Below are 27308 nucleotides of genomic sequence, written 5' to 3' on the forward strand. Positions count from 1 at the left end.
CGTCCCTTTTCCAATAATAGGCCCAAGTAAAATTGGATTCCAGGATTCACAAGACATCTTTAATAGATTTCCGTAAGATACAGAGGGGAAACTGGTAGAGGACATGCTTTGTCTGCAGGTGGTTCCAGAATCAATCCCTGGCACTTCGGCAAAAAACCCTCTGTTAATAGAGCTAAAAAATGCCTCTCTACCCAAGACTTTGGAGAGTAGCTAGCTAGTCTGAACAAACAGTACTTGTCTAGAAGGGCCAAGGATCTGAGCTTGAATAAGGCACTTTAATACACTAGTTCAATACTGGCAGAGTGGGGCACTTCTATTTTCTCAACCAAAGATTCTTCTTTCCTCTGATCTCTAAATGGTTTGCATGTATCTACCTCATGAGTAAATCCTGGAATCTGTTGCCAGAAGCACCTGCTTTTATCTTGCTTGGTAAGGTATTGCAGCAGTCTAAGATAAAATACACCTAGTAGCTACAACTTTTGCCATTGAGCTCACAGTCGAATACTTCCATATCTGCATCGTAACATGAATTGGCAGCCTGGCTCAGATCAGATATTATTTAATCTAAGGGCAAAGTGATGCACAATGTTGCATAAAGCCCCAAACTGCCAACTAGCTGCAGCTACCTGAGAAAGTGATTTTGGAACTGTGATGGTGGCTTTCACTGAAAATAACAAACTAGCTGCAGGGATTGAGACAAAAGCAAACTCCGTACTGGAAACATACTCAGCGCTTTTAAGGAAGCGAACATATGCATGGAATTAAAAATGGACCCATTCAACACTGAAAAAAATAGGGATGGGATTTAAAATATGGATACTTGAAAGCTACTTATATGCTTGCCGTAGGACCAATTAAAATTATAATTATACTCTGCCATTTCCCCTCGCAGGGACTTATGGATAAAATAAGATCATAGCTAAAACATGGGTAAAAATACAAAAAATATTAACAAAAAAACAATAACAAAAAAACAATATAAGCATGAATAGAAATAAATATACATAGATTTAATTCTATTAATGTTTATTTTTTAATGATTAGCTAAACCATGGATAAAAACCACACCAATGACAAAAAAAAAAAAGCAAGCGGAGGGGGCGGGGCCTCCAAGTCCAAATCCAAATGTACCAAGGTCCCGCCCCTTCGCTTACGTCACCCGCCCCGAGCGTCACCGCGTTCCCCACTCGCGCCTGCGCACTGGCTGCTTCCGGCCTGGGCTCCGTTGCCATGGCGGCCGGCCTGAGCGGAATGTTCGGGAACCAGGGCCCGGTCCCCCCTCCTCCTCCGCCGCCGCCTCCTCCGCCCGTGGCCCCCGGTGTGTCGGGGCCAGCCGGCCTCCTCCCGCCGAACCCCGCGGGCCCGCGGAACCCCAACAGCACCCTCGTGGACGAGCTGGAGGCGTCTTTCGAGGTAGGCCGCGACGGGAGGTACCATGATTGTAAGGGGGGGGGGAGAGATAAACGAAAGTGAGCGGGAGAGCGCCGTTGCCGGGTCCCTCCCTCGGACGGGGGAGCTCTTTGAACAGGAGGCCTGCCTAACCATAGAGACGAGGAGAATGGTATACAGAGCTTGTCTTTACTTCCGGTTCCTGTTTCAACAATTCCCCCCCCCCCCTTTTAATACGGACATGTTGTTTAGTCATTTAGTCGTGCTCGACTCTTTGTGACCCCCTGGACCAGAGCACGCCAGGCACTTCTGTCTTCCACTGCCTCCTGCAGTTTGGTCAAACTCATGCTGGTAGCTTTGAGAACACTGTCCAACCATCTCGTCCTCTGTCGTCCCCTTCTCCTTGTGCCCTCCATCTTTCCCAACATCAGGGTCTTTTCCAGGGAGTCTTCTCTTCTCATGAGGTGGCCAAAGTATTGCAGCTTCAGCTTCAGGATCTGTCCTTCCAGTGAGCACTCAGGGCTGATTTCCTTAAGAATGGATACGTTTGATCTTCTTGCAGTCCATGGGACTCTCAAGAGTCTCCTCCAGCACCATAATTCAAAAGCATCCATTCTTCGGTGATCAGCCTTCTTTATGGTCCAGCTCTCACTTCCATACATCACTACTGGGAAAACCATAGCTTTAAGTATACGGACCTTTGTTGGCAAGGTGATGTCTCTGCTTTTTAAAACAAAACAAATTCCTTCCAGTAGCACCTTAAAGACCAACTAAGTCAGTTCTTGGTATGAGCTTTCGTGTGCATGCACACTTCTTCAGGTATCTGAAGAAGTGTGCATGCACACGAAAGCTCATACCAAGAACTGACTTAGTTGGTCTTTAAGGTGCTACTGGAAGGAATTTGTTTTGTTTTGACTATGGCAGACCAACACGGCTACCTATCTGTATCTGCTTTTTAAGATGCTGTCTAGGTTTGTCTTTGCTTTTCTCCCAAGAAGCAAGCGTCTTTTAATTTCGGGACTCCTGTCACCATCTGCAGGGATCATGGAGCCCAAGAAAGTAAAATCTCTCACTGCCTCCATTTCTTCCCCTTCTATTTGCCAGGAGGTGATGGGACATAGACTTTCAAAAACTGTAGACTCGGACATGTCCTGTGTGCAGAGCAGCTTTCGGGCTCACATTGGAGGATTCCCCCCCCCCTTGTCGAATCCCAAGAGCAGAAGGGAATCTTGCCCATGCAAATCCTAAAAACACTCTTTCTAGGTCATGTCTTGCACGCTTTTTCTAATTCAGGCCTCATTAACATCTGACATTATACGTTTTAAGGAAGATACGTTGTTATTGTTGCACATTTTAGTTTTTGAGGGTTTTTTAAAATTGGGTTTTATAAACAAGAATAATTCTATACAGATAAGTAGACCAAGTTTTCTCATGTCATTTGTGTATCACAAAAATAGCATAATAAATGTGGAAAAATATCTGCAACATATGTTTCTTTATTAGTGGTCAATGTATAAATTCTTGGTTCATGAGTTGGTTTAAACAATTAGGAAGAAGAAGAAAAAGGGGAAAGTGCTCTGCCAAAGCAAACACGTGATCACTTTGCAGTGCGCGTCGCTTGATGGCGGCTCTGCAGTGTTAACTACTTTCCGGGGGGGGGGGCAGCTGTTCTGGCCTGTTGCTGCCAAAACAACCAGCTGTCTTAGCAGCACCTTGAAAGATCAATATGCTTGTGATGGCCTATGCTTTTGGGAACAAGGGTCCACTAAAGAAGAGACTAATGTTTGTAAGTTTTGAAACAGTGTTTCTCAAAGTTGGGCCCCCAGCTGTTGTTGGAATACAACTCCTAGCATCCTAGACCACTGGTCCTGCTAGCTAAGGATGATGGGAGTTGTAGTCCAACAACAGCCGGGGACCCTAGTTTGAGAAACACTGCAAGGCACCACAAGACCCTTATATGTAATCACACCCTGATTTCAGGTTTGGAGGCTGCGGCTACTTTGGACTCCTAGCCCAAAATCCTCCATGCACGCACATTTGCAAAGCTAAGCGGGGGCTGTTTGGGTTCCATATTGGATTGAGGACCGCTTTTTGAGATTTCCGCACTGCAGGGGATTGTACTAGATGACCCTTGGGGTGCCTTTCAACTCTACATATGAGTGTAGTCAAAAATGAGAAAAGGCGTCATTGCTTGTAACACAGTCTGGATTTTTGGATGACTTTTAAAGTCCCTGCTGGCCCCTATTCCTATTGGCACAGAGTGGCATTGATCTGAGATCTGCTGCTTTGCGCTGGGAAATTGTCAAACCAGTTTTGGACTGGAAGTGGCCAGAAGGGTCATAGTAGTGGTGTGTGTTTCTAGACTCTAGCATTTGTTTCTCCAGTGGAGCAGCCCTCCCTCTAGGGCAGGCACAGCCAAACTTGGCCCTCCAGCTGTTTTGGGATTACAATTCCCATCATCCCTGAGTTGTAGTCCTAAATAGCTGGAGGGCCAAGTTTGGCCATGCCTGCTCTAGAGCCTTTAACAAGAAGTATTTATTGTATCCAGTCCTGCTTGATTGTTGAAACCAAAAGTGTTTATATGGTTATACAGTGGTACCTCAGTTTACGAACTTAATCCATTCCAGAAGTCCCTTCTTAAACCAAAACCGTTCTTAAACCGAGGCGCACTTTCCCTAATGAGGCCTCCCGCTGCTGGTGCCCTTCCACTGTTCGGCTTCCGTTCATAGACCGAGGTAAAGTTCACAAACCAGGACGCTACTTCTGGTTTTGCGGAGTTTGTAAACGGAATACTTTGTAAACAGGGCTGTTCTTAAACCGAGGTACCACTGTAGTATCTATTAGCCTTGAGGATTCAGTTGGATCTCGCAATACTACATTTCATGGCCCCTTCCCCCCTTCCCTCCCCTTTCTATATACTTGTGTTTATAAAGTCACAGTTGATGTCATTAAGGCAGATATGATCTCTGTCAGTCGAGGAGAAAGATGCTTCATTTATTGGCGTGTGAAATAAAAGCCCACGAGTTTTTTCCTAGAAAGCCAAAATGCATTTGATGGTTCAGCATTGCTCATGGGAAACAAGAGGAAGCTGTATACTCATAATGGCATGTTTGTGAACGTCCTTCTGTTTCTAGTAATTGCTTGTATATATTTCTCTAATTACCCAGGCTTGCTTTGCTTCTCTCGTGAGTCAAGATTATGTCAATGGTACAGACCAGGAAGAAATTAGAACTGGTAAGCCTGTACCTCCATCTTCATTTTAACCTAGATTTTATTTTATTTTATTTTATTTTGCTCATTTAGTTTTTATCTCTTGTTGCTTTTTTATGATGTTGCTTGGTTAAATGGTTTTTAAATTGTAAGCTTTTTTGAGAGTCCTCTAGACTAATCCAGCTAATTATTAATTGCTTAAGGTAAAATAAATTAGATTATGCGAAATCAATAGGGCTGGAAAGTTGTTCACTCAGTGTTTCCCAAACCGTTGATAGCTAGACCACATCTGGTGCTCCCAATTAGAAGCATATTTTACTTGGCCACATTTTACTGATTATCTTACAGGAGATACATCAAGGAATCCTGTTGCATATTTATTATTGCCCTTGGGATGATGCTCCTACTTATATATTGACATTCTGAGGGACATAGATTGGCAGATGCATCTGATATGCATTGGTTTAAGTTTTCAAGATGTTGTTTAGTCCTCTTTGTGAAACAGTTTAAGAATCATGGTGCTACTGTGCATTTAAACTCCATCACTTGAATTCTATACGGGTAAAATTTCTTATGCATGTGGTAAAATCACACCTCTGATTTCTCTTCAAAAACTGAAGGATTCTTTTTTTCTCTCATCAGAAATTTTGTTTTAATTACCATTTTCACATAACTCTTTTGTTCAAATGGTTATATTTTTAGCAGACTATGTATACAACATGCAAAATCAAGGTTCCTATGTATTCTTTATCAGCCCACTGCCTGACTTTGAACATTTTGTTTTTTACCTTTAAAAAGAAAGACTATGAACTACTTTATAAAAACCTCATTTTTGCAAGTTTTAAAGAATGCAGTAATTTTAGCCAAAAAAATTCACTTTGCTCGTATCACAGCCTGGCCCGTAACTGGTTTGTAAAGTTATGAATGTTGAATTTTCCTGTGGAATAACTTTAAAATCTTGTTGCTCTCTCTGCATATTAGGCGTTGACCAGTGTATCCAGAAATTTTTAGATGTTGCACGGCAAACAGAATGCTTTTTCTTACAAAAAAGGCTGCAGCTATGTGTCCAGAAACCAGAGCAAGTAATTAAAGAGGTACGTGCTGGGTTTTCTTCTAGGCTTGAACATGACATTTAAATCTATACACAGAGTTATGACAAAGTAAGCAGATATATCCTGACTGATACTTTGTCTTTGATTCATTCATTTAGTTCAGTCTTAAATGGATAAAAATAATTTAATAAATACAATGGAGTTAAATCCACATAGGGACGCAGGTGGCGCTGTGGGTTAAACCACAGAGCTTAGGACTTGCCGATCAGAAGGTTGGCAGTTCTTATCCCCGCAACGGGATGAGCTCCCATTGTTCGGTCCCTGCTCCTGCCAACCTGGCAGTTCGAAAGCATATCAAAGTGCAAGTAGATAAATAGGTACCACTCTGGCGGGAAGGTAAACAGCGTTTCCGTGCGCTGCTCTGGTTCGCCAGAAGCGACTTAGTCATGCTGGCCACATGACCCAGAAGCTGTACACTGGCTCCCTCGGCCAATAAAGCGAGATGAGCGCCACAACCCCAGTGTCGGTCACGACTGGACCTAATGGTCAGGGGTCCCTTTACCTTTGAATCCACATACAGTTTACTTGGCCAGTAACAGACACATGAAGGTTTTTTTCCTGTCCAAACAATCTCATAACTGTATGTGTTCAGATTAGTGCAGCACAATCCTGACCATGGTTTCCACAGCAGTAAGTCCTGTTGAATTCAGTGGGCTTACTCTCAGGTATGTGGGGTTAGGAGTGTCGTTTTAGGGAACATTTGCCTTGTGTAGTAGTTTTAGAACTGCTGGGGGAAATTAATCAACTGCAAAATTTGCAGAAAACCTTGGTTAGAGCATGTTGAAAATTTGTCGTTGGGTCTCCTTCCTGAGGAGCATAATTTTAACCCTGTGACCACACTAAAGCAATTTATGTTTTAATCAACTTTTAGCAGGCAGGTGCTGCTTTAAAGTTGCAAGCTATGCATTCCAATATAGTCTATCATAGTTCTTGATGGTAACCAAGAAAAGGACAAATGTTCATTTTGTGTGGAGAGTTAAGTGCAATTGCTGAGCAGCTGAACTGAGTACCAGGAATGCCCATGGTCTTCATTTTGCCTCTGCCATGGTCTCAGTGTTGTAAGGATAACTGCAAGAATATGGGCAAAGTGCACTAAATACTCAAAATATTATGTATGTGCTTGTAGGGAGGAAACACAACTGGATGTTGGAAAACACTGCCTTGCTCCAAGCACTCGTCCTTTATGTGTCTTGTCATCCTTCCCTTTTTCAGAGCTTTGTCCAAAGGTTGAAAGTCTGTTTCAGAGTCATTACAAAAGCACTTAAATAGTAACTAAAGTACAGAGGAAGTACAGAGGAAGAGATTGACACTTATCAAAATCCCTATAAGAAATGCATTGTCCAGAGAGGGAAATAGATGTTACTTTTTCTTTTGAAACTTGCATCGTACAAATATTTAAAAAGAATATAACCTCTTGTGACAACAGAAAGGATAGCTTGCTGTGGGAATTATTTCTTCAGTTGCATAGGAACAGATTTTACATAAAAGAGATTCCTTGTAATTTCCTGTGTACCTGTCTCTCCTGTAGGATGTTTCAGAGCTGAGAAATGAACTGCAGAGGAAGGAAGCACTGATTCAGAAGCACTTGGGTAAACTGCGACACTGGCAGCAGGTTCTGGAAGACATCAATGTCCAGCACAAAAAGCCTGCTGAAATGCCTCAAGGATCCTTAGCCTATCTAGAACAGGCGTCGGCTAACATTCCTGCACCGCTCAAGCAAACGTGAACAACGCGATTGACTTCCTATTGTCTGTACGGTGCAACTTCATATGGATATTTTTTAGGTGACGACAAGAAGCATAACAAAATGATGATAAAGCCATTTGCCCTTGCAGGGCTCAGAATGGGGGCTTGGTTTAGGTTTTGTACTTTTATTAATCACCTGGCCCAACAAATTACTTATGGGACAGACTGAAAGCAAGCATATCTCTGAGCTGTTAAAATGCTTTCCGCTGAAGCAACGACAAATAGGTGTTTTTGACATATCACATGGGTAGTTTTGTTGGAGTAATGAATAAGTGTGTTTTTATTTTAAAAACCCCCAAACTTCACAGGTAGTGTGCCATGTGTCCGAAATATAGTGGCTGATCTGTGGAACAAAATATTGGCTGAAATTCAGAGGGTTACTTCAGGCATGCAGTTTGGGGCTTGTCTGCTTTTGAAATTTGTATTGGTGGTCAGTGGGGAAGGGGAAGGGGCTCTGCTGAAAACGGTAGCTGAGCCTTTGGATGTGCTCAAAATAGCCTTTTGGGTCGCTGCTTTTGGTCCTGGGGTTTTTCTTTCTGCTACTGCCTCTTTTTCATGGTATAAGAAATTCAGCAAAGGGCTCTACAGCACATACTCTTATTTTATGTTCCTTCTGCCTAAGGGAGGAGACTCAGAGTGGCCACTTTATTATTATTATTTTACTCTGCAACCTCAATTGCTTTCTTAATGCCAGCCATCACAGCTTCCTACGTATTTTTCTTTTGTGTCTCAAGCCATGTCTTTTTCTTTTGTCCCCGGAAGCATGTTGCTCTAAATTATCTCTTCAAAACAGCATCAGCGTTGCTGTTCAAGGTTCCTGTTTTATAATGGAAGAACAGGAAATACTCATGACATGTATGTAGCTAGGCACAATTTCTTTAATTTCATGGATCTGACTGTAAATCAACAAACTACTTTCTCTAGTTCGAATCAACAAAATGATAATAAACCACACGTGGGGGAAAATAGTGTACTTAGTTTTATTTTGATAGCATCACCAAATGAGTTTTAGGTTATGTTCATTTTTTATTTTGACCACGTAACAATAAGTTTGTTTTATATATACAAAGCACCCTCGGCTTATTTTATTCAGAAAATTATTTGGCTTTCTTTCAAGTACACTGTTTTGCTTCTGACATTTCCCAAAGATTCTAGTTCCAAATGGGTTTGGTAATCTGACATAGGATATTGACATTGTTGGCTGAAATTGTAGGTGTTCTTGAATTTGCTTCTTGAAAACTGAACAGTTTGAACACTTAACACTTGGCTTTGATGCTGTATGTATTTAAATGTGACAATCCAAATAATGCAGATGTTCTGAAGTTAGCTTGATTTGATGTTAAGGTAAAGACAATAGAAGAACACTATTTCCTAACCAAGGAAAAACATATTTTGTAATCTGTCACTACAGGGCACAGATGTACCATGAAATATTGGTATCCAAAGAACCATAAAGCTGTTGGTGGATGGGCCTTTGGCCTGATCCAACTGGACCCTTCATGTATTCTTATGATATAGCGATACAGTCATACCTCATGTTGCGTCCGCTTCATGTTGCGTCTTTTCGTGTTACGTCCTGCAGCAACCCGGAAGTACCGGAACAGGTTACTTCTGGGTTTCGCCGCTCGCGTCTGCGCAGAAGCGCCAAATCATGCCGTGCACCTCTGCAGACGCAGCGCTTTGAGTTGCAGGCATTTCATGTTGCGGCCGGGCCTCCGGAACAGATCCCGTCGGTAACACAAGGTACCACTGTCCTTGTGTTTCTCAGCTTTCTGGAAAACTGCTTTTGGCACAAAGATGTTTTCAGAAGCAGTTCATTACATAGTATTCAGAAGCAGTTCATTACATGGTATTGGGGTAGGTAGAAGACAATCGTTTTTTAAAAAATTAAAAGCAAGCATATACAATGGGGAGCAGAAGCTTTTCCCGTATGTGGCCTTACTGACCTCGACTCACTAGACCAGGCACCCCCAAACTCGGCCCTCCAGCTGTTTTGGGACTACAGTTCCCATCATTCCTGACCACTGGTCCTGTTAGCTAGGGAAGATGGGAGTTGTAGTCCCAAAACAGCTGGAGGGCCAAGTTTGGGGAAGCCTGCACTAGACACAGCAATATTTATGCGCCGTTTGTGCGAAATCAAGGTATTTGTTTTCAAATGGATTTAATATTTAGGCTTCTGACAGATTGGTGTGCGCAGGCAGTAAAGCCTGAAAGAAGTGCCTCATTACCAAGAGTCTGGTGGTGATTTTAAATAAGTAACTGCCGTAGCCAGTTGACTATATTGTAAAAGAGATAATGCAGAGGTGTAGCAGGGGACAAGGGCACAGGACACTTGCCTGAGCCACGCATCTCTCCTGGGAATGAAGAAGAAGAGTTTGGATTTGATATCCCACCTTTCACTCCCTTTAAGGAGTCTCAAAGCAGCTAACATTCTCCTTTCCCTTCCTCCCCACAACAAACACTCTGTGAGGTGAGTGGGGCTGAGAGACTTCAGAGAAGTGTGACTGGCCCAAGGTCACCCAGCAGCTGCATGTGGAGGATCAGAGACGCGAACCCGGTTCCCCAGATTACGAGACTACCGCTCTTAACCACTACACCACACTTGCTCTCATGAAGTGGTGGGTTTGAACACCTTCAGGCTCTGCGATGCCCGAAACGGCAGTGTGGGGCTTGCGTCTTCCCGTCACCTCTCGGGCCCCCAAGAGGCTAGCTACACCGCTGGGATAAGGCTTCTGTCTCTGAGGTATGAAGTAGGGTAGCATTAAGTTTCCAGCATCGTGACCCTGGTAGGCTGCGCTGCATCTGTGACATTGTCCTCAATTCCTAATAGAGCTGAAGAACATTCTTTGGAGTTGGATATCCCTGCTATTTCAGACTGGAATGAATACAGTGGTGCCTCGCAAGATGAAATTAATCCGTTCCGTGAGGCTCTTCGTCTAGCGGTTTTTTCGTCTTGCGAAGCAAGCCCATTGACGGCTTAGCGGATTAGCGCTATTAGCGGTTTAGCGTCTTATCAGCGATCAGCTGTTAAGCAGCTTATCAGCAGATCAGCTGATAAGCGGCTTAGCACCTTGGGGAAAGGGGGGGAAAACCCGCAGGAACTCGCAAGACATTTTCGTCTTGCAAAGCAAGCCCATAGGGAAATTCGTTTTGCGAAGCGCCTCCAAAACGGAAAACCCTTTCGTCTAGCGGGTTTTCCGTCTTGCGAGGTGTTCGTCTTGCGGGGCACCACTGTATAGAGCTAAAAAAAACCCCATCAGACTAGAAACTGAAGTGTGCCATGACCAAAAGCGCAATTTTCAGTGTCATCGTGCATGGTATAAATGCAAATACATATAATTTAACTTCTTGTCCTATGTTCTTTCTTTGTTTACTGTGCTACCTAAATGTGTTTTAGTGTTTCGGGTTGTAATTCTTTTATAAGCTGCCCTGGGAATCCTATTGAACTGAAGCTGATTAGAAATAAAATATTAAGAGGGGTCTTAAATTAACATAAATAAAATAGTATATACATGAAGATTGGTCATCCATGTAAAAAGCACTTATTTATTTATGGTAATGTTTCAACCATATGGTTTTTTTTTTAAAAAAATGTTAATTTCTTGCTGTGTCAAATCAAATTTAATGCTTCTCTCACTAACAAACCTCGTGAGTTTATGGTCCTTGTGTTATCTTGCTTATCTTACTCTGCAGAGCACTATATAAATAATTAACATCAACAGTACTATCAGTGTAGGATATTCTATAAATAGTTTCTCTCAGAAAGAGAAGTATTTTGTAAACCACTCCTGGTGGCGAGGGTCCGGTTTCTGAGCATCTTTGGGTTCTGATGTTTCATTACTTTGCAGCCTGAAGAGAAAAAAAATACAAATAAAGTAAAAAATGAGTTGGAAGATATAAGTAATCAGAGGTAGCAGTAACTGGCACTCTGTGTAACTGGCATTACTGTGTAATATTGCCCATGAACTGGAAATAACTTGGAAGAGAGAAGTTTGCATTTTGAGTCCTGACCACAGTCATGAGTGGAAGAAGAAATGGCTGCAGAGGGCAAGATTCTTCCCTCTATTCCAAAACAATGCTATTCCTAACTGCCAATTGCCCTGGGACTGCAGAATCAGAAAGGAGGTGTATGCTGGGCACATCTCTTGACAAAGAGGGCTGTTTTTTAACACCGACACAATATTGTTGCAATCTTGTAAGCCACTTTAGGGACCATACAATCAAAAGGCAAGGCAACTCATCAAAATACATGCATAAACAAGGACTGGAACAAGGGTTTGGCAACTAAAGATATTCCGCAAAGCAGTCCAGCTCCACCAGCTTCGCTTTGGCTTGAAATTCAAGCTACTGTACGTTGAAATATTCCAGAGAGTAAATCCCGTGAAATGAAGAAGGTACGCTGAATGTTCAGCTTGTCTTCAAAAATGACGCAAGAAAGACGTGAGGTTTTACTAAAGCAGCTTTAATATAATCTGTTTTCTGTCAGCAACTTCTTACTCACTGACGTCTTTATTTGAATTTTGTATTCTCAAAATATGTAATATATCTGTGCGTACAGCAGGAGCTAAGAAATAAATTCTGCCACATCAAACCACTAGCCCTGTCAGAAAAATCTTATACCAGGAATTATCTTGATCTAAAACGCCACCACCAATGAAATGAAATATTGCATAGGTTGTAATCTTGCTACCTCCTGTTTGTTAATAGATACTGCTATTTGCATAGGCCTTAAGTTACACTTAAGAGTTACACTCTTGTCTATACTGACTTCCATTGATTTTAGGAAGTCTACTCAGAGCATGACATAATTGCTTGTGCCCATTTCTTCATATAGGTCATATAATATAAAACACCCAAAAAGGTCAGTCCTAGCACTTCAGAGCTCGCTTGAGTCTCTAGGAAGTTGCTATGGGGAGTTGTTATGGGGAGAAAGACCCAAACTCCCAACACTCAAATAAACCTTGTGTGGTTTGGGGACGGTAGCCATTAAACAGGTGCTAAACAAGCCTATTTTGCTGGGAAACATGTCTTTCTAAATAAGTTGACAAACTTCGTGACTATTTTGTTTCCTTTATTCCTGTTTACTCTCTCATGGTCATTTCTATTCTTCCCCAAAATTCTGGAGCACCGCTTGGTATTCAGCAAGAGATTCTAGGCACTGCTGAACTCATTTTACAGGAAGTAACATTTTTGATCTTGTCCACACGACTCATTTTAGAGAGCATAGAATCTTAAGAGTTGGGAGGGACCCAAGGGCCATCTAGTCCAACCCCCTGAGATGCAGGAATCTCAGCTAAAGCATCTATGACAGATAGCCACCCAACCTCTGCTTAAATACCTCCAAGGAAGGGGAGTCCACAACCTCCTGAGGGAGCTGGTTCCACTGTCGAACAGATTAGAATGATGTTTTGTTATTGATGAAGTCTAAGAATACTTTGGTTAAATGAACAGTAGTGACTCAGAAGTAAATACCAGTGGGTTCAATAGGGCTTTACTTCCAGGAGGAATGGTACAGGATTGTAGCTTCGTTATACAGTGGTGCCCCGCAAGACGAACGCCTCGCAAGACGGAAAACCCGCTAGACGAAAGGGTTTTCCGTTTTGGAGGCGCTTCGCAAAACAAATTTCCCTATGGGCTTGCTTCGCAAGACAAAATGTCTTGCAAGTTCCTGCGGGTCCCCCCCCCCTTTTCCCCCTTTTCCTAAGCCGCTTCTCAGCTGATCCGCTAAAAGCCGCTAAACCGCTAATAGCGCTAATCCGCTAAGCTGTCAATGGGCTTGCTTCGCAAGACGAAAAACCGCTATACGAAGAGCCTCACGGAACGGATTAATTTCGTCTTGCGAGGCACCACTGTATAGGATCACAGCTTTCTCCCCGTAAGTACAGACTGATGACTTACCTTGGGGCTGGCTTGGTCTCCAAGGCTTGTACTGATGGATAGCACACTCTGACACAGCCAGGATTCTGATCCAAACTTGTAGATTTTGTAATCTGAGGTGGATTTCTCTTAGGCCTCAAGTCACCACTCAGAAAGCTTTTTGCATAGGAAGCTAAATTCGGAACGCTGACAATGCGGCTGGGAGCTTCATTCATTTTCTTCTTCTGCTTCATGAGGAGAACAGAATTGCGTATCTCATTATTATTAATATTTAATACCGTGAATTAATATATCGCCCTATACCCAGAGGTCTCAGGGCAGTTCGCAGAATAAAATAAAAATATAAAACCACAAGCAAAATAAAAACAACAACCCAATAACACCCCCCCCCCGCCCGACACAAAACCCCACATTTTATAAGGGAATAGGATGGCAAGCAAATCAACCAAAGGCCTGGTTAAAAAAGAATGTTTTTGCCTGCACCTAAAGTGTATAATGAAGGCGCCAGGCAAACTTCCCTGGGGAGAGCATGTTATGAAATCTGCCATATCAGGAGAAACTGGCCACTCTCCAGGCACCCGGCACGATCTCCTGGTGACCTTCCTGTCTGCATTCCCGGCAGATGCAGGCTAGGTCACGATCGGCGATCCTCCTCCACGTGAGAAGAACACACCGCTCTTCCCCCCCTCCCAGGTAGGGGGAAAGAGAGAGAGACAGAAATGTATTTACATGCCTTTATTTCTGTCTTTGCAGCATTACAGAGAAAACACGTCTGCTCTCATCAGAGTCCATCAGAAGAGAGACAAGACTCCACCTCCTGTACAGGTCATATTACACTCTGAGCTAATTCCGGTGCTTTGCACTGAAAATAGACCCTCCCTTTGTTCCCACGGAACGGAACCAACATTCCCGTTATGTTTTGCTTCCAAGCCACCTGCTGCTCACGGTCGCATTGCATCCATATCGTAACAGAGCATTCCATAGGTGGGGAGCCACTGCAGAAAAGTCCCTGTTTTGCCACCCTCTGGACCTCTCAAGTAGGAGGCACACAAAGAAGGGGCTCAGAAGATGATCTCAGCGTCTGGGTAGGTTCGTACAGAAAACAGTGGTCCTTGAGGTATTGTGGTCCTGAGCTGTTTAAGGCTTTATAGGTCAAAACCAGCACTTTGAATTGGGCCCAGAAACTAATTGGTAGACAGTGCAGTTGGACCAGGACTGGTGTAATATGCCCAAACCGTCTTGCTCTGGTGAGCAACCTGGCTGCTGAATAGCTAGTGTTTCTGAACTGTCTTCAGAGGCAGCCCTTGTTTCCTTGTACCTTATGCTTTCTTGTCATTGAATATTATTAAAATAGGTTGTACCCTCTCCTCAAACCCACCTTCACTGCTCAGAATGTAATAACGTTCAAGCACATACGTTCTTCAGCAATATTTACAACAGCCCAAGAAAGTAGGTCAGTTTTATCATTCCCCATACAGCAGATGTGAGATTAAGGCTGGGAAACTTGCCAAAGACTACCTCATGAGTTCATGGCTGAGGGAAGATTGGACTTGGAGACTTCCCAGCTGACAGTATTTATTGGTTTCACCAATATGGAGACAGAGGCCTGATATTGTAAAATAAACTTAATGAGTTGCATGCAAAGTTAACTTAGGTCCATTAATGTCAGTGGCTCTACTCAGAGTAAAACTTCATTTACTAACAACCCACAATGTGTATCATTCTTTATTGCCTGGCATTAGGCATATACCATAGCAAAATATGGCAATGAATCCATAACTATTGGTTGTACCCAATCTAATCACTCCATGAAGGAAAGAGATCTGTGCTCAGAAAACAGGCAGTTGGCTGCAGCTCTCTGCAATTAATATCCAAAGCTGCTCAAACTCATTGTCTGTTGATTTCAAGGGAAAGTATCACCCATGGCCTTTAATATTATCTAGGTATTTAAACATTTAATAGACTTTTGTTTGTATTACCTTTGCAATAGGAGTCAAACACGTAGTGGGATTTGTGTTAAAAGAAAAGGACCGGTTGCGACATGGTTCTGTACTGGGCAGAAGTGAATGTTGAAGTTTGCTTCTATCCTATCAAGAAAAAAACACGTGCTGGTTATACAGATCATCAGCTTGAATATTATTTTGGAGCGCTTAAATCAAAACCCCTGAAAAAGTCTGAAACGAAAAATAAACACAGTCTGAAATGATTAATCATGTCCTCCCTTAAAGAGGGCACGTGTTGCGGTGAGACCTGGCAACCAAACCCTGTGTTGTGGGTGGGTACATTTGGATAGCCACAACATCCGGTTGGCAGGTCCTTTGATACAGGGTTCAATCAGGCCAATGGAATGCAGGCTAAATGGATCAAGGGACCTATATATACCTATGCATGTGACCCAGAGCTTCCTCTTTCGGTGCATGCATCGGAACACCCGCCCACCTCTCTCTACTTTTAGGGCTTTGCACTTGACCTTGCTATGCCATCGTCTTTCGTCTGTCATTGGGACAGGGGCACGGCAGGAATTTTCCCCACTTGGCTGACTGGCTGTTGCCATTTGGGTTTCACCTGCTGCGTAGCAAATCGTCACAACTTGTAAGGTTGTGGATAGGCTCTGGTTCAGGTGACAGGGATGGGAGAACGCTCTCACCATCCCGATGTGAAGAATATTCCGTTAAAGGAATCCAGGGACTTGATGGTTTGGTCAACCTCTGTGAAGGGGTTGTGCCCGTGCCTGAGTCCAGGGGGGCATTTGGGTGGCGGAGATAGCCTGTTCCCTTTCTGCTTATCCAGGTGTTCACCCTAGGCTGACATATGCTGGAACCCTGGGTCAGTGCTACCTGCCACAGTGCAGGGAGCTAGTCGAACCAGAACCTATGCAACCACTCACTTGCTGTAATCCATAAAGTTGTGGCCTAAATTCTGCCAAAAACCAAACCAAAAATTGAGTCTTCTGTGAATTTATTTAAGGGGGAGGTTTAAAGGTCTGAACACGCAAATCCTGAATGAGTGTGGGGCAAACTGGTAACAGAAATACAGAGCTGGGTGTTGAATGGAAAATTGAGGAGCATAGATTATTGCCTTCAGGTACACAGCTGGGCCTGTTGCACAGGGTTTAACAGAGGAGATCTATTCCCTCTCTCCTTCCCCCACTTTTCCATCATTCCTTTGGGCACCTCCTGGCAAATAGAAGTGGAAGAAACGGAGGCAGTGAGAGATTTTACTTTCTTGGGCTCCATGATCACTGCAGATGGTGATAGCAGCCACGAAATTAAAAGACGCCTGCTTCTTGGGAGAAAAGCAATGACAAACTTAGACAACATCTTAAAAAGCAGAGACATCACCTTGCCAACAAAGGTCCGCATAGTTAAATCTATGGTTTTCCCAGTAGTGATGTATGGAAGTGAGAGCTGGACCATAAAGAAGGCTGATTGCTGAAGAATGGATGCTTTTGAATTATGGTGCTGGAGGAGACTCTTGAGAGTCCCATGGACTGCAAGAAGATCAAACCTCTCCATTCTTAAGGAAATCAGCCCTGAGTGCTCACTGGAAGGACAGATCCTGAAGCTGAGGGGATTCCTCCCTCTCACTTCCCCTAATAACTCTAAAAAATTAAGATTGTTGTGTTGTTTGCAAGCAGGGCATTCAAAGAAATGTAAAGTTGTTATGGAAAGGAAGGGGAAAAAACATATCCAAAAATAGCTGCTTTATAGCATGTACTGTGAGTATTTTCTGGATAAAATCTCACCATTAATTCCTTGATCATCTCTTCTTTTTCATGTAATTTATCCCGCAGGCAGCCTATAAGATGTAGGTCTTCCAGCCTTGGCTCCCTCTTTCGCTCCCTCTCTTCTAATTCTTTAAGTCTGTGTCAATTACAGGATGAAAAGCACATGCAAACACAATTACAGGATGAAAAGCAAATGTAAACACAAAATCATATATTATAAAAAATCACTATACATTAACATCTTCACTAGTCTAACACATATTGCACACTTATGCACGTAGAGCCACATACTGGTTTTCCAAGGAGACAATCTTCGCATGAAGTAGGCCTTGTGAACTACTGAAATCAGACATCATGCTTTGAATCTCCTTGCGGTGTTCTTGTTCCAAGACGTCAATTTCCCTTTTATGTTTGATTTTAAGGTCCTCTTCCAATAAGCTTAAATGGGGATATCAAAATGTATAATAAAAATAAATATCGAGGACACAATTGTTCAACATACTGTAGTGGCTTGAAAATGAAATATGAAACATTCCATAGATCAAGTGAGATTTCATGAAGTATGATTGACATTTCATTTCACAGCTAACTATGCAATGAAAAAATGCACATTGTGTATGTAGGGGAGCAAATGCTCTTCATTTGGAGAAGGCGAACTGAGCATTAGCTCAGCAATGCTTCTCTACTGCTGCAGTCACACTGGCTATGGGTGATCTACACAAAGAAAACTGCCAAGACGGAGCGAATCTTTGAAAACTAGAGTGTTGTGAAGGAAAGCAGAAAGCTAGAGTGTTGTGAAGGAAAGCAGAAAGCTTCATTCTTCCTGTTCTTCCACATCTCACTTCACATCACGTTTGAATATAGGTTTGGGATGACTCATGGGAAGTGATTCCTAAAATAAACAATAGGTCTCATTTCAAATGCATAATAATAATAATAATAATAATAATAATAATAATAATAATAATTTACTACTTATACCCCACATCTGGCTGGGTTTCCCCAGCCACTCTGGGCGGCTTCCAACAGGAGATTAAAAATACATTAAAACATCAGTAATTAAAAACCTTCCTAAACAGGGCTGCCTTCAGATGTCAGATAGTTGTTTATTTCTTTTTTCTTTTTAAAATATTTTTATTAACAATTTCAACATACAAGCTATCTAAACATATCATATTCATTATTTCCCCCCCTTTCCCCACCCCTCAAACCCTCCCCCCAAAAGACCTCCCTCAGCTCCTCTCTCTGATTTCTCAGCACATATTATTCTCTGCATGTTATAAAATTATATATATCCTTATCTATCTGTCTGTCTGTCTGTCTGTCTGTCTGTCTGTCTATCTATCTATCATGTTATCAACCAATAATTTGTGTATGTTTATTCAAACCCTGCCAAGAAGTCCAGTTAATTTTGTTGTCTTTTTAGGTAATTTGTAAAAAGCTCCCATTCTTCTGAAATGTTTAAATGATTGTAATATTACTGAAATGTATAAAATTGAAAATCATAAAAAACTGTTAATCATCCCCCCCATATCCACAACAGAGCCTTCTCAGTAGTGGCACCTGCCCTGCGGAACACCCTCCCATCGGATGTCAAAGAGATAAACAATTATACAACTTTCCGTAGACAGCTCTGTATTGTGGGTGGGGTACAAGAAATAAATTACTACTGCTGCTACTAATATTGGTGTGATAGGCCAAAGTCTTACCTCATTCCACACAAAGGGCTTTCAGCTAGGCCTAAGGTCACATAGTCCTATTCCTACTCTTCTAATGTCCTACCTCAACAATGGTGGTTGGGGACTAGATAGTATTCCTGAAGTTCAGGGGGTGGATTGGGCCCTAGGGTGAAAGCAGCAAAATATCAGTGGTAAACCTTCTCTGCTGGCTCTCCTTGTCTTGAAGCTGTGCAGACGTTTGTTTCTGTCGTTCCACATCTACGGTCAGCAGAACCATTGTGTCCTTAAGAAGGACATTCTCCTTTTTGAGCCCAGAATTTTCATGCTGACATTTTTCCAGTTCATCTTTAAGAGACTTCATCTGATTCTGGCAATTTTCTTCCTAAGGAAAATAGCAAAAACTGAGGTTTGCACATTATGGATGTGGACGATACCATTCCATTTAGAAAATGCAGAAAAGGATAAAGATCTGTTTCAGGGGTCTTTTGCTGAGTAACAGAAAATAGCTGCACATGTCTATTCAACTTGCAGCTGTATGAAATTCCCCCTTGCCAGAGCTTGTCTCTCTAAATCAGTGTTTCCCAACCTTGGGCCTCCAGCTGTTTTTGGACTACAACTCCCATCATCCCTAGCTAGCAAGACCAGTGGTCAGGGATGATGGAGAATTGTAGTTCAAAAACAGCTGGAGACCCAAGGTTGGGAAACACTGCTCTAAATCAGGGGTAGCCATGATGTCCTCTATATATGTTGTTGGTCTACATCCGCTATCATCCCTGACCACTGGTCATACTGATGGGAGTTGTAGCTAACAAACATACAGTGGGCACGACGTTGGCTACACCAGCTTTAAATAATCAGGTATATTCAATGATTCCACAGCAGTGCAGAAAAGGGTGTGGTAATGGACACAGAAGTCCGCTTCCTGAGAATTTGAGCTTTCATTTAGCAAAAAAAGCAGATGGTTAGCCCTTATGGAAGTGATGGTCAGGCTTGAAAATGTGGCTTCAGGCAATCGCTGGCAAAATCCTTTTAGAGCTGCTACATGAAATTTCTAGTGCTTAGCGTTCTCTATGGCTTGTTGACTCTCTCACGCAGTGGCAGCACCAGAAAAATATATCTAGGGGAGCACATAAGGGGCAAAGTATACTTCTAGGAGGGACACAGGTAGCGCTGTGGGTTAAACCACAGAGCCTAGGACTTGCTGATCAGAAGGTCGGCGGTTTGAATCCCTGTGACAGGGTGAGCTCCCGTTGCTTGGTCCCTGCTCCTGCCAACCCAGCAGTTCGAAAGCACGAAGTGCAAGTAGATAAATAGGTACTGCTCCGACGGGAAGGTAAACGGCGTTTCCGTGCGCTGCTCTGGTTCGCCAGAAGCAGCTTAGTCATGCTGGCCACATCACCCGGAAGCTGTACACTGGCTCCCTCGGCCAATAAAGCGAGAAGAGCACCAAAACCCCAGAGTTGTTCATGACTGGACCTAATGGTCAGGGGTCCCTTTACCTTTTTATACTTCTAGGGGGTGATATGTGTGCCACATGTTAAGATATTTGAGAGAAATATAACAGTATATGTTAATGACAGGAGCCCAGCAATGGGGCTGAAAAGGAAGGCAGGCATGTTTGGGGGAGATTTGCCCCCTGCTCTCCATGGTGCTGGCTATGCCTGAATACCCAAACACCCCCAAAAAGCACTATGTAAAATAGCAAAAGAGATCCTACAAATTTGTTTCAATTGCATAATGTATACAGGCTATAATATATCTGGATTACCAGTGGTTTTTATGGATGGTTTTTATGATTTTATTGTCTCAAACTATGCCAATAAAGGCTGAATGAATGAATGAGTATACAGGCTAGAGAATTCTGCTCTTGATGCAGAATCTGGGAGACTGGTGTAAAATTTAACACAAGTGCATGTGGAAACAATCCCAAAGTACTGTCAACAGTGGCAAGCTTATTATAATACACAGTAAATATAAAGTACACTGATGGGCTTTTGAACTGAGAACTCTGTACCAAAAAACAAACTAACAGTAGAAGTCATTTAAAATCTTAAACAGGATTTGTTGCAACTGATGAAGAGTAGTTTGTTTGTGGCATCTGGCCAATAGTAGAGAAATAAGAAGTTTGCCTGCTGCTTCTTTGCAGTCATCATAGCCTTCAGTTCCTCTTGGAGTTCTTCCTTTTCTTTATTCCTTATCTGTTGCTCAGACAGCTCCCTTCTCAGAGATTCTAGAAACAAATGCAAACATGTGAAGAAATGCAGGAAAGCTCTTCTGAAACAGGGAGAAGATTTTAGGTACTAGTATCCCAGTAAGTGCTAAATGGACATCAAAGGAGCAGAGAACAATGTGATGTACACATGTGCATGTGTACATAGAATCATAGAATTGGAGAGTTGGAAGGTATCCCAATGCAGGAACATGTGGCGCATTTTAGTGAACCCAGACGGATATGTGCATCCAAACACACCTCTGTATCGATGCTGGCTGAGTGAAGCTTGTTTCTGCAATTAGATCTCTCTTTCTGCATCAGGACAATTACCGTATTTTTCGCTTCATAAGACGCACCTAGTTTTTAGAGGGGGAAAGCAAGAAAAAAAAAATTCTGCGCAGAGCTTTTCTTGCTTTAAACCCTTCCGTCCCGCCTCCCGCTTCACTGAGAAGCCAGCAGAGCAAGAGCGATAGCTGTGCAGCGCCTCTTCTGCTGTCTTCCTAGCAAAGCGGGATGAGGGATGAAAGGGAGCCCTTACAAGGGAGCAGTGAGCAGAGCCTGCATGCATCCCAGATGCGAATGCAGGCAGGAGGCTCTGCTCAGCGCTCCCTTTAAAGAGCCGTGCGGAGCATGTGTGCAGCTCTTGGGGGATTTCCGCGAGGTGGGAGAAGGGACTGACAGGCTGCCCTTCTCCTTCCTCAGGGAAAAGCCCCCAAGAGCCACACACATGCTCCACGCGGCTCTTTAAAGGGAGCACTGAGCAGAGCCTCCCGTCTGCATTCGCACACACATTTCCCCTTACTTTTTAGGAGGGGAAAAGTGCATCTTATGGAGTGAAAAATACGGTATATTAGGGCTGCACCCATTATTATTATTATTATTTGGGGGGGTAATTCTACTAAACAACAGCTGCCCTTTGGAGGATAAGCCTTTTCTCCAAAGTCACTGGGCTTCCTTGAGGCCACTTTTTTGCTGTATAATTGCCGTCCCTCCCTCTCTTGCCAACAGGGAGATAATCCGCCTGCCGTACATCACACTGTAAACCTGCTCCTGAAAACTGGTGGTTGCCACTTGCAAAAGGAGGCAATGCATTTGCATTCTTGTTCACCTGGCCCTGAAAGGCGGCTGAAATGGAGAAGAGGGCATTTCTCCATGGGCAGAAGATTTTGTAAAAGGAAAAAAAGGACCCCACCCCAAATTCCGACAATTTATTGACTTGCATAGTTGTAGTTATTATTCACAGACAATTGGCATTTAAAACAACAGCAGCAGCTTCATCAGATAATCGTTCTGGGGCCTATTCTCACAAGCACTTGAACATATTGTGTGAAAAACTTGCCCAAGGTGCTACTTGATCCATAGTAAGCAGCCACTTCCAACAATTTCCACATGGAAACTTTGGCAACTGTTATGTGTTAAGAAGAAGAAGAAGTGGGGAAATGGATGCTTCCTAGCATGGCAGAGAGCCAAACCTTCCATGTGGCAATAGATGGAAGTGGCAGCTTTCCATGGATCAGGTACCATCATGGGCAGGTTTCATTAGTTAAGTCCATTAATTTCAGTAGGTCTACTCTGAGTAAAACTTAGTTGAATACAACCCAAGCGAAACAATTGAGTGAATAATTGTCAAGTGCCCTAGTCACTATTAAAGTGACTTGTTTAATGTTGTACCTATCAACAGTGACTGCGGCTTCTGTATCCTCTCAAGTTTGCTCTCCAACTCTTCTCTCGCCTTCTCTTCCAATGCCTGCATTTCCAGGCTGTGCGACTGCTGTTGGATATTGAAGCCGTCGTTATATTTCTGCTTCCAGGACTCCTCTGCTTCCTGCAAACAAGGAAAAATTCAAGCCTTAAACTCCTGTTGTAAGTGGAAGTGTTGACTGATCATGGATTTTTAGTGATGGAATGTTTAAATTCGAACTTTGTTGGCTCAATCCTTTTGGTTCTCAAGTTTACCCAAATAACCCAAGTCTATTCTAGTTTACTCTTCTGTAACGGTTGTGGATTTCTGTTTTCAGGTTAATGGTCTTACATCCCTTGATTTGGAGAGTCAGATGGTTTTGATTTGACGCCATTGATTCAATCCTGAGTTGCTGAGAGGGGATTTGCTCCACAGACCTCTCAGCCTTTTAACTGTGGTTAAGATCAGACCCAGCCGTGTCTGCACTACCCTTCTCTTGCACTGGTTAGTTAGGAGGAGATTGGTCTGGAGAAACCAGGAAAGATCAATAAGGCTGCAATCCTCCATCCATTTACTTAAGAGCAAGTCCCAGTGATTTCCACAGCATTCTGAGTAGACATGTAAAGGAATACACTGTAAACCATCCAAATCTCTCAGAGCCAAATTCTTTTATATTTGTTGCTCGCTTTCATGTCCATCTCTATTCAAGAACACAACTGCTATGCCCAGAAGCTGGGGGAACATTTATCTGCTGTGACTTTGATCCCCAAATGGTTAAGGCTCAGAATAAAGGAAAATACCGTATTTTTCACTCTATAAGACACACTTTTTCCCTCCTAAAAAGTAAGGGGAAATGTGTGTGCGTCTTATGGAGCGAATGAAGGCTGCGCGGCTATCCCAGAAGCCAGAACAGCGAGAGGAATCGCTGCGCAGCACTCCCTCTTGCTGTTCTAGCTTCTGGCTTAGCCCCTCTGTCCCTTCCCCCACCTCCCGGAAAAGCCCCCAAGATCCGCAGTGTAGTGGTTAAGAGTGGTAGTCTTGCAATCTGGTGAACCGGGTTCGCTTCCCCGCTCCTCCACATGCAGCTGCTGGGTGACCTTGGACTAGTCACACTTCTCTGAAGTCTCTCAGCCCCACTCACCTCACAGAGTGTTTGTTGTGGGGGAGGAAGGGAAAGGAGAATGTTAGCCGCTTGGAGACTCTTTAGGGTAGTGATAAAGCGGGATATCAAATCCAAACTCTTCTTCTTCTACTCCCTTTAAAGAGCCGCGTGGAGCATGTGTGCGGCTCTTGGGGGCTTTTCCCCGAGGAGAGAGAAGGGCAGCCCATCAGTGACAGGCTGCCCTTCTCCCTCCTTGGGGAAAAGCCCCCAAGTGCCGCACACATGCTCTACGCGGCTCGTGAAAGGGAGCACTGAGCAGAGCCTGGGATGCATACAGGCTCTGCTCAGTGCTCCCTTTAAAGAATTTTTTTCCCCCTTGCATTTCCCTTCTAAAAACCAAGTGCCTCTTATGGAGCAAAAAATACGGTAAATCAGCACTGCCAGGACAAATCTAACCTCAAGCTCTTGATTTTTGCTTTTCTCCAGGAGATTTATGGCTCTTTGGTGAGACACCTCCAGCTGCACTTTAATATCTTGGCTTTGCTTAATGGTGTCCTGAAGATCTTGCAGAAGCTTCTCTCTCTCCTTGCTGGACAGTAGCTCCTGTTCTTCGAGGGCTTCCCTGAAAGCATTTGCTTGCTGCTCTAAAGCTTCCTTCAGCTGCGCAACCTTCAAATATTAGAATCCAACAAGACACAGTCATTAACCACAGCAGTTACCTCTCATCACAAGCCCTTTCAAAGAACAACTTGTTCAAAAGAAAATATCCTTTATTATTCTTTGAAAATGTATTCTCAGGTAAGCTAGGCTTATTTGCTTCTACCAGCCTTAAAAGGTAAAGGGACCCCTGACCATTAGGTCCAGTTGTGGATGACTGTGGGGTTGCGGCGCTCATCTCGCTTTATTGGCCAAGGGAGCCGGCGTACAGCTTCCAGGTCATGTGGCCAGCATGACTAAGCCGCTTCTGGCAAACCAGATCAGCGCACGGAAATGTCGTTTACCTTCCCGCCGGAGTGGTACCTATTTATTTACTTGCACTTTGACGTGCTTTCGAACTGCTAGGTTGGCAGGAGCTGGGAACGAGCAATGGGAGCTCACCCCGTCACAGGGATTTGAACCGCCGACCTTCTGATCAGCAAGTCCTAGGCTCTGTGGTTTAGACCACAGCGCCACCCGCATTACATGACACATCCCCTTTCACATCTGTGTACAACTCTCCACATAGCAATGAAACCAAGTTAACCTGAAAGTTTCTCTCCATGAGCAAAAGAGATCACTGCTTGGAGCATCCTCTCGTAGCCAAAATGGAGAGGTGCCTGCCACGTTCTTATGCTTCATGGATCCTGCCTATTCTACAAGGAGCTTGGGGCAATGTATTAGATCTTATTCCATTTTTGTCCTTGCAAAAGCTCTAGATGTAAGTTCAGCTGAAAGCTGATGAGTTATCATTTGCAGCTGATCTCAGATCTGACAAGGGTCTTTCTTTAACTTGTAGAGGCAGACTTCTATGTGCGACACAATTATAGCGCGGCTGAAGGCACAGGGCTTTCGGTCCCATGGCTGAGGTTTACTGTCATTTCTCTATGCACTGGGCTGAGTTTTACATATGTAGCTGGCCTGCTGTTCAAAGGAATGCATTTGTCATGAAATAGCAATACAGAATTCGCCACTGTACTTGAGCTTGCAATTCTGTCTTTTGGTAGTACCATTCCTCTTGCAAAGCTTGTATTTCTTTGGCCTTCTCCTTCTGGAAACTGGCAACGGTATGCCTGACTTCTCTTTCTGGTGCACCTCCAGAGTCCAACCTTGAACAAAGAGTATTTGTTGCATTACGAAAAGAATACCAGTACAGTGGTGCCCCGCAAGACGAATGCCTCGCAAGACGAAAAACTCGCTAGACGAAAGAGTTTTCTGTTTTTTGAGTCGTTCCGCAAGACGAATTTCCCTATGGGCTTGCTTCGCAAGACGAAACGTCTTGCGAGTTCTTGTGAGTCTGTTTCCTTTTTCTTAAAGCCGCTAAGCCGCTAATAGCTGCTAAGCCGCTAATAGCCGTGCTTCGCAAGACGAAAAAACTGCAAGACGAAGAGACTTGCGGAATGGATTAATTTCGTCTTGCAAGGCACCACTCTATCTTCCGACACAATAATTACCAGACTTGAAGTTTACAGTCTTTAGGGTGGATTAGGTCTCCCACCCCACTAAATACCTTGACTTCTCTTCATTTTTGGCACCAGAAGGAGCTGCTGGCTGTTCTCTGCCTTTTGCTCTCTCTTTATGTTGTTTGGCGATGTCTTTCTGTTTTACAAATGCGTCCTGGGACTAAACAATAAATGCCAAGATAAAGCTTCAGTTAGGATGTTATCGTACATACTAAGCTTTCTCTCCCAAGTTTTTCAAATGGAGTGTAATTGTTCCCCCTCCCATCACTACATACCCTCCCCCCATTACCATTTCCCCTCTCAGAATGTATGTGGGGAGGGGAAATATTCTTAAAGTACTAGGTTGACATTTCAAAGGCAGTGTGGCCAGTTAATAATAATAATAATAATAATAATAATAATAATAATAATAATAATAATTTATTTATATCCCGCCCTCCCCAGCCAAAGCCGGGCTCAGAGCGGCTAACAACAATAAAAGTAGCACAGCATTCTAAAATCAATTCATTTTGAAATCAATTCAAAATCAAATTAATGGCAACCATTGGGCTAGAGTTCTGTGAGGATTACCGAAGGAGGGAGTCAGACTGTGCCTTGGCCAAAGGCCTGGTGGAACAGCTCTGTCTTGCAGGCCCTGCGGAAAGATGTCAAGTCCTGTTGCTCCGCCATGACCTCCCTGCCAATTTGGATACAATAAAGGAACTGGAGGCCCCTCGACTGTCCTCGGGTCCAGTATTGGACCACTTTGACCGGATATCTCCAGCCGATGTGGACAGACTCCTCCGAGCTGGAAAGCCCACCACCTGTCCTCTTGACCCGTGCCCGTCATGGCTGATTAGAGCGTGTCCAGACGAGGTGCGGGCCCCCCTGGGGGATATCATCAATTTGTCCCTTGGCACCGGGATATTCCCAGGGGAACTGAAGGAGGCAGTGGTGCATCCGCTCTTAAAGAAAACATCATTAGATCCCTTAGATCTATCCAATTACCGCCCGGTCTCGAATCTTCCATTCCTGGGTAAGGTGATTGAGAGAGCGGTTGCTGAACAGCTTGGTAGGTTTCTGGATGAAACATCTGCTCTGGATCCATTCCAGTCCGGCTTCCGCGCTGGCCATGGGACCGAGACGGCTCTGGTCGCCCTAACAGATGATCTCCGCAGGCAGCTGGATCGAGGCGGGTCGGGGCTGCTGATTCTTCTAGATCTGTCAGCAGCCTTCGACATGGTCGATCACGAACTCCTGGACCACCGCCTTGCCGACGTGGGGATCCAGGGCACAGTCCTTCAATGGCTGCGCTCGTTTCTCTCTGGTCGGGGACAGAGGGTGGCGCTTGGGGGGGAATTGTCATCGCGCCACTCCTTGGTGTGTGGAGTGCCTCAGGGTGCGATTCTCTCCCCGATGCTTTTTAACATCTTTA

At 43.7% G+C, this 27308-nt stretch overlaps 2 protein-coding genes and 1 long non-coding RNA gene across 3 annotated transcripts in view; 2 read left to right on the plus strand and 1 right to left on the minus strand.

Moving 5' to 3' along the window:
- Nucleotides 1-1201: 1201 nt before the first annotated feature.
- MED28 (mediator complex subunit 28) lies at nucleotides 1202-8423 on the plus strand. Its single transcript, XM_081876497.1, has 4 exons — nucleotides 1202-1413; nucleotides 4557-4623; nucleotides 5581-5693; nucleotides 7240-8423. The coding sequence occupies exons 1-4, from the start codon at nucleotides 1231-1233 to the stop codon at nucleotides 7435-7437; spliced, it is 561 nt and encodes a 186-aa protein (XP_081732623.1). The 5' UTR covers nucleotides 1202-1230; the 3' UTR covers nucleotides 7438-8423.
- Nucleotides 8424-9842: 1419 nt separating this feature from the next.
- On the plus strand, nucleotides 9843-10974 carry LOC309350026. The gene is made up of 2 exons (XR_014160266.1): nucleotides 9843-10346; nucleotides 10697-10974. It is a non-coding gene; the product is annotated as an uncharacterized lncRNA (long non-coding RNA).
- Nucleotides 10721-27308, minus strand: part of FAM184B (family with sequence similarity 184 member B) — a 74528-nt gene continuing 57940 nt past the window's right edge. Inside the window, exons 8-18 of the mRNA XM_081876512.1 lie at nucleotides 25942-26054; nucleotides 25411-25540; nucleotides 24192-24404; nucleotides 22624-22777; nucleotides 20870-20970; nucleotides 18938-19122; nucleotides 17353-17499; nucleotides 17080-17197; nucleotides 15314-15421; nucleotides 13356-13561; nucleotides 10721-11306 (exon numbers count right to left, since the gene is read on the minus strand). Of these exons, the coding sequence (XP_081732638.1) occupies nucleotides 11216-11306; nucleotides 13356-13561; nucleotides 15314-15421; nucleotides 17080-17197; nucleotides 17353-17499; nucleotides 18938-19122; nucleotides 20870-20970; nucleotides 22624-22777; nucleotides 24192-24404; nucleotides 25411-25540; nucleotides 25942-26054 (1566 nt within the window). The 3' untranslated portion in view covers nucleotides 10721-11215. The remainder of the gene's footprint in view (nucleotides 11307-13355; nucleotides 13562-15313; nucleotides 15422-17079; nucleotides 17198-17352; nucleotides 17500-18937; nucleotides 19123-20869; nucleotides 20971-22623; nucleotides 22778-24191; nucleotides 24405-25410; nucleotides 25541-25941; nucleotides 26055-27308) is intronic.

Source organism: Podarcis erhardii (genome assembly GCF_964252035.2).
Source record: "Podarcis erhardii genome assembly, chromosome: 9".
NCBI lineage: Eukaryota > Metazoa > Chordata > Lepidosauria > Squamata > Lacertidae > Podarcis > Podarcis erhardii.